Raw genomic sequence first — 14,077 nt, forward strand, 5'->3', positions numbered from 1 at the left:
AGAGAAGTAAGATATATATATATATATATATATATATATATATGACATACACCCACACACATAAATTATTTTTTTGTTTTTATAGATCACTGCCTAGGTACCGCCTAGACGCCGCCTAGACCATTTTGATCTCAACGTTACATAGAGTTTTTTGACTATCTAATTGTCATATCCTACTTAAAACCAATTGGTTTTATGACTATCTGGTTGTCATATCATACTTAAAACCAATTGGTGACTATTTGGTTGTCATATCTACTTAAAACTAATTGGTGATAATAAGTAATTGGTGATAAGTAGGCAGACATTAACCATTTAATCGCATCCTTCCATGATAAGCTACATCGTCACATCTTGAATCGAGTAGGGGCTGAACTTGGCCACGGGCAGATGCCCAACACACTCATCAACAATTAATGAGGTACAACAAATAAAAAGCGGACTACTTATCAACAATTAATGAGGTGTCTAGTGAGTACGTGAATTTATTCATGTAACTTATGCAGTCAATTTATTTTCATAGACTAATCTTCATATGTTGGTCAACTAATGTCTTCTTCCAACGACCTCCCTTTCCATTATGCAATATACACGCGTAAAATTAATTAATGAAGTGGCACTCCGATCCCAATATTTCACATTGGAAATTTGGAATTTCCCTAAAATCAAATTTAATAGATGTAATAGCCGCCGGGTTAAATCATGAAAACACGTAGTGTGTGTGTTTTTTGCGTGAATTTGAAGTTGACAACTTGAAATGACTTGGAATTCAAAGGCAGATTGATAGATGTTAACATCATCATCATATTCACATACATATAGTCAATTGTATATTCATCATTTTAATTTAAAAAAAAAAAAAGTCTTATGGAAAATCATATCAAAGTATATATATGACTTCATCAATTACGTGTTCTAATTTTGCTTTTTAAGGGATTGATCTTAGATTTCTTTGTAAAACTCATAATAAGCGTGATATATAGATGTGATTGATATTAAATTTCTTTGTAGAAATCATATTAAGCGTGATATATGAATAGATTGACGATAAAAATAAATTTATCGATTTTTAGACATTAACTATATATTCAAATAAACTCATTTTTATTATGAAAATTAATGTAGGTTGTCATTTTAATATTGATAGATTTAGACATTTAGTCAATTCGGTATACTAGTTTTAGCATGTGAAAGGGTATTTAGGATAGTTATAATAAATATAGAGAGTAATTGATTAATTGGAACTCTTGTATATGTTATTCTAGTAATTTTAAAAAATCTGAGTACAATTTTTGTATGCAAGGTTGCAAAGTAATGATGATAATTGTAGAAATTGGAATCTTATTACATATTGTAAAGACCTACTACTACTTTTATACAAGAATAAGTTTTATGAATAATAATAGCCAATAAACAAGTTAAATACGTTGTTAAAACTAACGTAAATTTTTGTTACTTATGCAATGGCAACCGCTCCAATATAAATGCATTTATTTCTATCAATGCTATCTGAACATGCTTCAAAACTAATAAACTTTTGGATCTATATCATGGTAATTAACATAATAAATACATCACTTGTAAATGTAAAAATATAAAGAAATATAAAGAAATTTAAAAAAATTGTAAGCTAGACATAGAAAATACAAAACATTGAGCTTGTAGATGAGTATTAGATTTATTATTATTATTATTATTATTATTATTATTATTATTATTATTATTATTATTATTATTATTATTATTATTTTGTGAGTGTGTTTGTTAAGATTCTGTATATTTGCAGACTTAAAATGACGTAATAGAGTGGTTTAATAGAAAATGGATATATTTAGATGGATTGTTAACAAGAGTAATAAAATGATTCAATTGAGTGATTTTTTTTAAAACTTTTTTTTTTACATAATATTCCAAACAATGATATACAGATAGTCCTCTTTGGAATAATTATTTGGGCATAATTTTATCTCTCTCTCTCATGTATGTATGTATGTATACATATATATATATATATATATATATATATATATATATGTATGTATGTATGTATGTATGTATGTATAGGGATGGGTGCGAAGGAACCCCAGGTAAAAACAAAAAAGAGTGAGAACTGAATCGTTGATCTAATATCAAGGTTGAAAAAATCGCTAAGTGCCCCCTAGGCGCCCGATTTTATTACATAGATTACAAGGGGGATTAAGGGTTCAAGGTCAAGGGAGTTAAGTCACTAAAGCCAGTCAACTAGTCAAGGCCAAATCTGATGAAGAGCTCTGTTCTCTGTACCTACGCGAGAAACTATAGAGGAGAAAGGAGACGCTCGCTGAACCAGATCTGAAGTCTGAAGTCCAAATCAACGCTCGTCGAATGGAGGGGAGAGGAGAGGAACCTCGCCGGAGCTTTGTCTCGTCCCCGCTGCTGCTGGTCGAAGAAAGAGGCAGAGGTTCAAGGTCGAACGAAGGGGTAGGCGACGACGAAAATTTCTGGGCTGCATGACTCCGTTCTTGGTGGTAGGTGACGACGAGCAGCATCTAGGCTCCATTCTTGGTGGTAGGTGATGGGAGGAACGATTCCTTCGGCGAGCGACGATGAGGGGTTTGTTTCTTCTCATTTGAATATGAATCTGATTTGCGATTTGCGATGAGCGATTTGCGAGCAACATCTGAATCTGACGGCGAGCAGCATATGAATCTGATTTGCGAATATCTGGGTTCCTTTTCATTTGCGATTTGTTTTTTTTTTTGGATTATACGGCTTAGAGATTATGTCCGTTGTAGTTAGCGGTTTTTTTTTTTTTGGGTTATACGGCCGGCCGCGGAGGAGGCCGATTCCGGCCTTCCTCAACGCGGCCGAGTGCCGCCTAGCGCCTAGGCGCGATTTTTGCAACCTTGTCTAATATAGATCAACTGCACAGAATGAAGGTACAAAAAAAACAAAATCAAAAAACAAAAAAAAAAAACAAAAAACAAAAACAAAAAAAAAAAAACAAAAAAAAACAAAAAAAAAAACCAAACCAAACCAAAACAAAAACAAAAACAAAATTCCTGGCAACTGGTTGCGAATGATCTCCTCACACCATTGTCATTTTCTACCTTATCTTCCTCTACTACTGCGATTTAAACTTGTATTAGCATTACATTTTTGGAAAAGAAGATGGTAGATGTATTTCCAACGAGTATCACTTTAAGTTTCGAAGCGATGCACCTTAAGTTTCAAAGTTATGCACCTTAAGTTTCGAATTGATGCACCATAAGTTTCGAATTGGTGCATCTTAAGTTTTAAACTGGTGCACCTTAAGTTTCAAACTGATACACCTTAAATGTCGAAGGTCGAACTGATGCACCTTAAGTTTCGAACCTATGCGTCTTAAGTTTCGAACTAAAGCTCCTTAAGTTTCAAACATATGCACCATAAGCTTCAAACTAATGCACCTTAAGTATCAAACTTATGCACCTTAAGTTTCAAACTAATGCACCTTAAGTGTCGAACTTATGCACCTTAAGTTTCAAACTTATACACCTTAAGTTTCGAACCTATACACATTAAGTTTTAAACCAAAGCACTTTAAGTATCGAACGTATACACCTTAAGTGTCGAATTTATAACCTTAAGTTTGAACTTATACACCTTAAGTTTCGAACTTATGCACATTATTAAGTTTTAAGTTAATTATGCACTAAATTATCATAATGCCACTCCATTTTTTAAAAAATTTTCATCATTCTGGACGGTTGATTTTGCCTAGATCAATGGCTAAGATTTTAGCCCATTTTTTACCTGAGAAAACCTTCGCATTTGATCTCATATGTATGTATGTATGTATGTATGTATGTATATATATATATATGAAACAGATCCGGTGAGAATAAACTGCCCAGAAGATAACTAAGAACCAATCGCAGTCGTCCATGTGTCCATATTTAACGGATCAGAAACAATATTTTTTAAAATTCGGTGACATTTTCGTAAATAATTAAACTTTGAAGTGTAAGTAACAGTTTCATATTGTGCACCTAAGTGCAAATAAAATGTATTAAACGTGCAACAAATTATGTACACTGAGCATGAATATTAAGTGCACCTAATGTTATTATTAGTTGCACCAAACGTTATCATTAAGTGCACCAATGTGAAAGACGTTATCATTAGGTGCAGCAATGTGAAAAAAAAAAGGTATATTACTTGCACTATTAAGTGAAAATGGTTTCACTTGTAAGTTATTTTACTTACACTTTTTACTTGCACCAGTTAGTTGCACTTTTAGCACATGTTACTTGCACCAAAATTCGAGTTATTTATGAAAATGACATTGATTTTTTTTTAAAAAAAAGTTACATCTGATCAATTAAATTTGGACTCGTGGACGGTTGAGATTGATTCTCAGTTCTTTCATTGACATTCGGTCTCATCTAAGTACCCGCACGCGCATGTGTTTGTGTGACGCAGATGCAGTGGTATTCACGAACACATAAGGTTAAAGAATCCTGGGCAGAGTGGTGTAGTAGGTGAAGATGTCAAAAAATCCCTCACACATGTCGGCTCTCGGCATGCCTAACACGTGTTGCACATGCAATCGACTGGCTCGAGAACAGTGTTATGTTGTCTACGTGCCAAATTATTCCTGATCCTCCGCTAAGTGATGGGTTCGGTTCAAGGTCAAGAACCAGGGTCTCTGTAATCAAGTAACCTCACTTAGGATGATTGCCCCAACCATACTAAGTCGGGGTCAATCCTAAGGCAGGACGAAGCCTAATGTTAATCAAGCATTTGCTCGGTCTTTGCCATTAGGCCGAGTGTACCAAGCCAGTGGTTAGTCAAGGTCGGGAAAGATTCCTTTCGGTGACCTGACCGTATATCGAAAGGTGTACGATACGTAGAGGTAGGTGTACTCGATGAATATTCCCTATCGATATATACTTATATGAGAGTGGTTTGTGTGAGAACAAGATCTCGGGTAAAAAGTAAGTAGTGATGTAATCTGTCAATTCATATAGGTCAACAATTAAAGGTTGCTGGAAAATAAGGTAAAAAATAAAAGGTTAGTTTTATAAATATTGTAAACCTTCAAGTTTGTAATAGTTATAAAATTGATCTCTTATTTTTTAATAAACCCTCAACCATTGATAAACCATTATAAACGGTTGTAATCGGTCTTCACTTTTTACAAGATGATCATGTTCTCACTTGAATCATTATGTTATTTAAGTTTGCAATATTTATTAAACTAACTTGCATCTTTTTCTATTGTAAAAAAAAAAAAAAAAAAAAAAACTTGCATCTTTTTCTCTTATTTTTTAGCATCTGAGAGTTGATCTACCCAATTGGATAGATCAAATAAGTTCTCATTTTATATATATATATAGGGTGATAAGAGAAATCTGCAATCACTATTTGAGAGTGTTTACTAGGTAAACTCACATATCACATATATAAGAGAGATAAACCGCACAAAGAAGATCTTGTGCAACAAGCTCAACTGAGAAGGTGTTGACAAAAATCAAATTCATAACTTTTAAGTTCAAGAATCATGTTTCACGCACTTGGCTCCTTTCGGGACAATTTTATCATATATTTCATCATAATAAAACCTATCCAAAAACACATTACTAAGTCAACGTAGATTCAAGATTAATATATATTCTTCTATGTCGAGACAATTCTAGTCAAGTTGGTTAGATTGTTGGTTTGGGTGTCGAGACAATTCTGGCCAAGTTAGTCAGATTGTTGGTTTGGAAATCATAATGTTCTAAGTTCGTATGTTGTACACACATATATCATTTTTATTGATGTTGTCAACAACTTCTTGTTAGAAAAATTAATTCTTTTAAAGGTTTCAAGTTTAAATTTTTTGAATAAAGTAAAAAAAGAAAAAAAAAACTTAGAAAACTCCTTTCAAGAGTTATTCCCATTCTAGAGTTATTCATTTCAAATCAAAATATCAAAATTGACAATCTACTTTACCAAAACATATTCTCATGTTAATGATGGAGAAGAATTTTGAGATAGCCGGATTAGAGATGAAGATTCTGGGAAATGACATTGAATATTTACTATTAGATTTTTTAGATAAATATTTTTTAAAAATTATTTTCACTTACATAATGAATTTTAAAAAATAGTTATTTTAATATGTTAATAGCTAAATTGTATATGCCAAATACCTTGTAATTTGATGGCATCACTATTACTTTTTATAAGGAAAGTCTCAGATTCGAGTCCCACCCCTTTATTCATGGAGGGAAACTGCTACTTTTAACATAATTAAAGGGGAAATTTTATAATGGTAATAATTTATTAACTTAGTCTACAATCGAGTAGAGACTGAACTCGGCACACCCGGCGGGCCGACGCCTCCAGCTGCTACAACCACGTCGATGCTTCCCCCCCCNCCCCCCCCCCCCCCCCAATCCCTCTCCCAGCGCCTGCTGGTTGCTGCAACCACGACTGAACTCGGCACACCCGGCCGACGCCTCCCCCTCTCCCAACACTTGTTGGCTGCTGCAACCATGTCGACGCCTCTATCCTTCTCCCAGCACCTGCCGGCTGTTGCAACCACGTGTTGAATCGAGCAAGGGTTGAACTTGGCACACCCAGCACATGCCGGTTGCTGCAAGCCCAACTCAACAACATGCCTGACTCGGACCTTAGCCTCGCCCACATCCCATTCGGGACTGGACTTGACTTTCGCCCCTCGACTCTGATACCAATTGATGAATCTCAGCGCTACACAGAGTTCTTTGGCCATTTGGTTGTCATAACCTACTTAAAATCAATTGGTAATAAGTATGTGGATGTTAAATATTTAATCACATTCTTCCATGATAAGCCACATCGCTACGTCTCGAATCGAACATGGGCTGAACTTGGCCACCCAGCCAATACACAACACTTATCAACAATTAATGAGGTGAAACAAATAAAAAAGCGGACTACTTATCAATAATTAAGGAGATGTCTAGTGAGCACATGAATTAACTTTGAGGTAACTTTTGCTGTCAATTTATTTTCATAGACTAATCTTCATATATTGGTCAATTAATGTCTTCTTCCAACCTCCCTTTCCATTATATGCAATATACACGCGTAAAATTAATTAATGAAGTGGCACTCTCAATATTTCACATTGGAAATTTTGGAATTTCCCTAAAATCAAGTTTATTTGACTAATAGCCGCCGGGTTAAATCATGAAAACACGTAGTCGTGTTTTTTTGCGTGAAGTTGAAGTTGACGTGACACACGAATGGAATACTTGGAATTCAAAGGGAGATTGATACATATTCACATCATCATCATATTCACATACATATAGTCAATTGTCTATTCATTATTTTAATTTAAAAATAAACATAAAAAAGTCTTATGGAAAATCATATCGAAGTATATGAGTATATGACTCATCAATTGCGTGTTCTAATTTTGCTTTTAAGGGATTAATCTTAGATTTCTTTGTAAAATTCATAATAAGCATGATATATTTTGTAGAAATCATATTAAGCGTGATATATGAATAGATTGACTATAAAAATAAATTGACCGATGTTTTAGACATTAATGATTTTTATTTTGAGTACTACTGACTCTGTTACAATGTAGTATATGTTCATAACTACTTTCCCAACTTACTGAAGCACAAAGAGTCAGCATTGCCTCCACACTGAGGCTCAAACCCACCCTCTTCCACATGGTGGTGCAACCGGGTGTTACTAGACCACAAGAACATTGGCAACTATCTATTTAAATAAACTCGTTTTTATTATGAACAATTAATGTAGGTTGTCATTTTAATATTTATAGATTTAGTCAATTCGGCATACTAGTTTTAGCATGTGAAAGGGTATTTAGGATAGTGATAAATATAAAGAGATAATTGATTAATAGGAACTGTTATAAATGGTGTTCTAGTAATTTTATTAAAAAAAAAAGTAATTTAAAAAAAGTACAATTTTTGTATGCAAGGTTGCAAAGTAATGATAATAATTGTAGAAATTGGAATCTTATTACATATTGTAAAGACCTACTACTATTTTTATATAAGAATAAGTTTTATGAATAATAATAGCAATGGGTAACACTTGTGTGAGATCGTCTCACTCATCTTTATTCATGAACTGCAACCAATAAATCTAAGATCAAAAATAAAATTAAGTCTTTGCCAAACATAGCCTATATCATGGTAATTAACATAATAAATAACATTGAAATAGGCCACTTTAGTTGTTAAGTTAGGCGCCATTATATTATTCCATCAAATACATCACTTGTAAATGTAAAAATATAAAGAAATTTAAAAAATTGGAAATAAGAGTTAAATAGGTCATTGAACTACACACCAAAATGCAATGAGGCCATTAAACTCAAAAACAATGCAATTGGGTCCTTAAACTACACAAATCCATGCAAACTATAATTTAAGACTAATAATTATAAATTATTTAATAGTTTAATAGTTAATACTAAAATATTAAATATTAACTTAAGAAATATCTAGAGTTTGAAAAGTTTAGGGTTATTTCGCTCAAAGCGATATCGTTTTGAATAAAATAACTCATTTAAAAAAAGAAGAACAATAGTTAATCGGCCAACTAGGGGCCTAGTTAGTGTCTAGGAGACCTAAGCAGTAAATAGGCGGCCTAGTTGGCCACCTAGCCGGTCAACCGCCTAGACCACCGATTATGGTGATACACTTGACGGGATTTTTGTAACACTGATATTTATATGAGTGGTTTGGGTGAGAACAAGATCTCAAGTAAAAAGTGAGTATCGATACTTGGTGAACAACTTTTCACCTTAATGAAGTTTGTTTTGTAGATTTTCAAAAAAAAAAAAAAAAAAAAAAAAGGTGAGTATCGATATAATCTGTCAATTCATGTAGGTCAACAATTAAAGGTTGTTGGAAAATAAGATTAAAAGATGTTAATTTTATAATAGAGTTAATTCCAGCAATGGTCCTCCGATTATGTTGATTTTTCAAAATTAGTCCCCGACTTTTAATTTGGACAATTTAGGTCCCTTGACTTTCAAATTCTTTCCAATGTTGGTCTTTTCGTCAAATTTTGGTTAAATTGAGGTCAAATGAAGCGGTAAAATTGTTCGTTCACTTGTATACTCATATTTCTTCTGTCCTATACGCTATATATATGAATATAATATCAGTCGAAGAGACATCGAATGAGATTATATGGCTTCGGTTGAGACTTCTACTGAGATTATATTCATATATACGGCGTATAGGACAGGAGAAATACAAGTAATAATACACTAAACATGTGAACGGACAATTTTACCCCTTCATTTGACCTCAATTTAATCAAAATTTGACGAAAGGACCAACATTGGAAAGAATTTGAAAGTCAAGGGACCTAAATTGTCCAAATTAAAAGTCGATGACTAATTTTGGAAAATCAACATAGTCGGATGACCATTGCTGAAATTAACTCTTTTATAATATTATAAACCTTCAAGTTTGTAATAATTATAAAATTAATCCCGTATTTTTTTTTACTAAACTCTCAGTCATTGATAAACCATTATGGACGGTTGTAATCAGTCTTCACTTTTTACAAGAGGACCATGTCCACTTGAATAATTTTGTTACTTATGTTTGCAATATTTATTAAACTAACTCTCATCTTTTTCTCTTATTTTTTAGCATCGACCGTTGATCTACCCAATTGGATAGATCAAATAAGTTCTCACTTTTTACATGTGAGAGTGTTTACTAGTTAAACTCACAGATCGCATATGAGAGATAAACCGCACTAAGAAGATCTTGTGCTACAAGCTCAACCGAGAATGTGCTTACAGAAATCAAATTTACGACTTTAAGTTCAAGATTCATGTTTCACCCACTTGACCCCTTTCGAGACAATTTTATCCTATATTTCATCCTAACAAAACCTATACAAAAAAACATTACTAAGTCAACGTAATTTCAAGATTAATATATATATTCTATATTCTTCTGTGTCGAGACAATTCTAGTCAAGTTGGTCAGATAGATAGTTGGTTTGGTAATCATAATTTTCTAAATTTGTTGTACAAACATATATCGTTTTTATTGATGTTGTCAACAACTTCTCGTTAGAAGAATTAATTCCTTTTAAATAAAAGGTTTAAGTTTATATTTTGTGAATAAAAAAAAAAAAAAAAAAAAAAAAAAGCTAAGAAAACTCCTTTCAAGAGTTATTCCCATTCTAGAGTTATTCATTTCAAATCAAAATATCAAAATTGACAATCTACTTTACCAAAACATATTCTCATTCCTTAATTTTTAATTCCTATTCTGATTCTGATATCCTGAACCCAAACCCCCCTAATTCAACAGGATCAAAAAGCCTAAAAGTATGCATCCTTCTTTTCTCCTAATGGTGACAGCACTGAAATGATATGTAACAAACAATAACCATATTGAATGGATACCATTCAATCACTATATATCCCATTTAGATGAACAAACAACATTCATTGCATGTGCTTGAGAAAAGACAGTGATGAAGAAGAAAACAGCAACTGTTAACTAAAACCATCAAATCTAGATTGGTATATGTCTGCTGCATTCCATCCAGTAATAAGCAAACTAACATTTTATTTCACAAACTCTACCTAAAGTTTGGGACACAACATGAAAATGAAAGGGGTAGGGGGTAGGGGGTACAATAGATACTACCAGTTCAAAAGCTAAAGAAAACAGAAGAAAAAGGCAAGCAAACAAACATAATATTTCATACAGTAGCAGAAAGCTCCAATAAGTCTACTTATATGATATAATAGGGGAATGGTGATTCTTGCTTTTATTATGTACAGCCTTTCATTCTCCTCCAGAATTTCCATTGGGGGAAAGAACTGGAAATGTGCCATGGATTCATTCAGATTCAGAGGTACCAAGTTGATACATCCTGCTTTGGCAGCTGATCCATCGAATAATCAACCGCTGCTGCCAAGTTGAACGGGGAGCCAAACCTAAACTCACCGGGATCGCTTGTGTTCCCATTGAATGGAGACTCATATTGGAACTTGCATTGGCCATATTGGGTTTCAGTGGATGGGAAGCCAGATTGAGTGATGGGCATGTTTGTGTCCTGAAATGTGGGACCACCCCCCACTGGGGCGCCCGGTTTGAAGAAGTCATCGTCCAGTTGAAGCAGGTTGTGGTCTTCTACAGCATTAAGGTTCACAGAATTGAAGTTATTACCATTTTGTTGAAAATTGTTGTCATAGAATGACATGAGTTCAGAAATCATCCTTTGGCCATCTTCAGGAAGCCCGAAGCTCGGGGCATTTACAGATGATGGAGCAGCAGTGGGCTTAGGCGCGGGGGCTGCAGAGAAAACTGCTGGACCGTCATTGTTTATTTGGAAGTTTTGCATGCCAAGCCTTTGAGCAGAAGCGAAGCGGTATTGGCAGTTAATCTGGTGATTATTCCTTGATGTCCTGTCCTGGAAGCCCATCTGGTAGTTATTATAAGGGCACTGCGAATACTCGCATGTATATATCTTCACATCCACATGCTCCTCGCTGGATGGGTGTTTCCTCTTCTGGAGGAAATCTGAGCTGAGATCAATGACCTCGCCTTTTATAGGAGCTAAGAGCGGGACCAAATTTCTAGCTTTAGGCCCTCCCATACCCATGTTAAGGATGTTCATGTCGTGGGGTTTGCATTCGACATCGATGGGACTCTTATCATACACTCCTTCGACATCATAATCACTAGCATCACTGGATAGATGTGAACCATTCCCAATAACCGAAGGGCCCTGTGGATAGCTATCGGGATACAGCTTCCTAGCGAGGGACTCTTCTTGATTAATGATAGCAATCCAGGTAGCACTCTCCTTGGCTGTCATCTTATCCTGCAAGCATTTTGACTGCCTAACGAGCTTGCGAATCTTGGCAATGTCGGGGGACAAGTGCTTAATCACTGCAGTGAGAACGCCGACTTTCCATGCCTTTTTCAAATCGTGAGGTTTTTTATAGGGCGGTGAGCCTTGATCCTTTGGCATTCCCAACTGGTCCCACCATTCCTCGTTACCCGAAGGCCACCAAGGAGGAGCAACACCCTTTTCCAAAGGAAACCTTCTCTGAGGAGGATCACAGTGTTGCATCAGAGCAGATAACAGCGAGCCCAGCGTCGTATCCTGGAGCTCTTGCAGCGTGTGAGGAGTTGACACCACCACACTCGACTCCTCGATCTTCCCCGGGATATTGTTTTCTGCCTGGTACTTGGCAACTGCAGCTGGGCCGTTTCGATCGAATCTGACCTTCTCCTTCCACCAGGCACGAAGATTGTCAGAAGCTCCGCTCACGGGCTTCCCCTTCTCGGGAATAATCCCGTAAACAAAGCCCTGAGCATTGCAAACCTCCATCATCTTCAGCATGTACTTCAGTATACCATCTTGAGCACGGGACATCTTCTTCCTCCGCGCTTGCTCCTGGGACTGGCGTTGCTTCGCGTTGTCAGCTCCATCCTTCGTCTTGTTCTTCTCCTTCAGCCGCCTCAACAGCATCCTGTCCCTCCACATCCTCCTCTCCAGTTCCTCCACATCCATGTCATCATCACTGTAGTCATCGTCCTCAACCCCCGGTGCCTTGGCTTCAACTTCAGGTGCCATTTCAGTACATCCCGGGGGCTCAGAGAGGAAATCAAGATTCTCACAAAAACCCATATTGGCCATATCCTCAAACATACCCATCAAGCAGATCCAAGCAAAATCTACACAAACAACTTATGTATCAAATCAAATCCCTAGCCAAGCTCTGATGATATTTTACACTGGAATTGATGCACAGAAGATCAAACAAAGACCAAAGCTGTTATCTTTCTGCAGAAACAAAACAAAACAAAACAATAACCATTAAAGAGATAATCATATAAAAGACACATCTGGATCCTGATTTGGGTTAATTCTTATTTTTTCCCTAATTTTCTATAGAGCATCACTTGATCTATTCAACACCTTTGATCTAAATCCTTGATCTCTAGTTACTGAAACAATCCTTCCAGGAATATTTTCATCTCTGTACAATCAACCACTCCTAGACACAATTGATACACAAAATCTCACTTACAAAACAAGAAATGAAAAAGCTGATACACAAAGGGTCAAAGGAAGAGTGAATTTATCATCTTAGTGCAGAAACAACTAAAGCAAAAACCATAAAAGAGAAAATCAATACAAAACTATACCAAAGTCCTTTCAGAACAATAAACACAGAAACAAAAAACAACAAAATTAATCAAAAAAATCTTTCAAAACGTAAACCACCATCATTTCCATCTATTTAGCTTATTTGTGGGTAGGCAAACTCTTTGATTTTTCATTCCAAAAAAAAAAAAGAATTCTTTAATAGACCATGGCTTGATCTACTCAACACCCTTTGATCTTTACCCTCTCTAGTCTCTACCCACCGGTTCAATGTTCCAAACAAACAATTCACAACTTCACAATCAACGAAAGGTCCAAACAGAATCGCAAAAAAAAAAAAAAAACCGAAGAAATTCACAGTGGAATGAACTTACGGATAGATCTTCCCCTCCAATGCTTTTGAGCCACTGAGTGACAAACAGAGAAGTTGTATCTCCAAGAACCCTCTCTGTAGTTCCGAATTATGGGTTGGGAAAACAAAGATGATAAGAACAAATGGGGGAGAGAAAATGAGTTGATGGCGTTGTTGCGTAGTGGTGACTCACGTTCGTTTGTCGGGAAGTGCTGATATAAAGGAAGGTGGTAAGAAGACCGGAAAAAAGCTATTGCGGTAAACCAGCCGCCTACTTTTTGTTTGCTTTTGGATTTTTTTTATTTTTATTTTTTCCTTTATGTATATATCAATCAACCATTTTATAGAAATTTCTTATGTATTAATTATTATACGTAACGATATCGTTTTTTTTTTAATTATATCATAGGTGTTTTTTAAGCATGTTTTAACTATATGAGGTGCATTTAAATCCGTACCATACTGATTAATCCTTGTTCATACTTCATACCGAACTAGTCTAATTAACGATGTCATATATTTAATAAAATGATATAATATCTCAATAAGTCGATAGTGGTTTATTTTAATATAAATTATATCTAT

The 14,077-nt window shown here is 35.1% G+C and overlaps 1 protein-coding gene across 2 annotated transcripts; it reads right to left on the reverse strand.

The window, feature by feature from the left end:
* Positions 1-10,510: 10,510 nt before the first annotated feature.
* Positions 10,511-13,675, reverse strand: LOC116028973 (protein ETHYLENE INSENSITIVE 3-like). 2 transcript variants are annotated; one of them, XM_031270835.1, is made up of 2 exons: positions 13,515-13,675; positions 10,511-12,707 (listed from the first exon to the last, which is right to left on the reverse strand). In XM_031270835.1, the coding sequence occupies exon 2, from the start codon at positions 12,685-12,687 to the stop codon at positions 10,870-10,872; it is 1,818 nt and encodes a 605-aa protein (XP_031126695.1). In that variant the 5' UTR covers positions 12,688-12,707; positions 13,515-13,675; the 3' UTR covers positions 10,511-10,869. The 2 variants fall into 2 exon arrangements, with proteins under 2 accessions (XP_031126695.1, XP_031126694.1); XM_031270834.1 differs by having other exon boundaries at positions 10,511-12,816.
* Positions 13,676-14,077: the final 402 nt, after the last annotated feature.

The sequence above is a fragment of the Ipomoea triloba genome, chromosome 9 (genome assembly GCF_003576645.1).
Source record: "Ipomoea triloba cultivar NCNSP0323 chromosome 9, ASM357664v1".
Lineage (NCBI taxonomy): Eukaryota > Viridiplantae > Streptophyta > Magnoliopsida > Solanales > Convolvulaceae > Ipomoea > Ipomoea triloba.

What these genes read in the sequence shown, in the direction of transcription:
- LOC116028973 (XM_031270835.1), bottom strand. Translation starts at nt 12,687, where the DNA reads ATGGGTATGTTTGAGGATATGGCCAATATGGGTTTTTGTGAGAATCTT.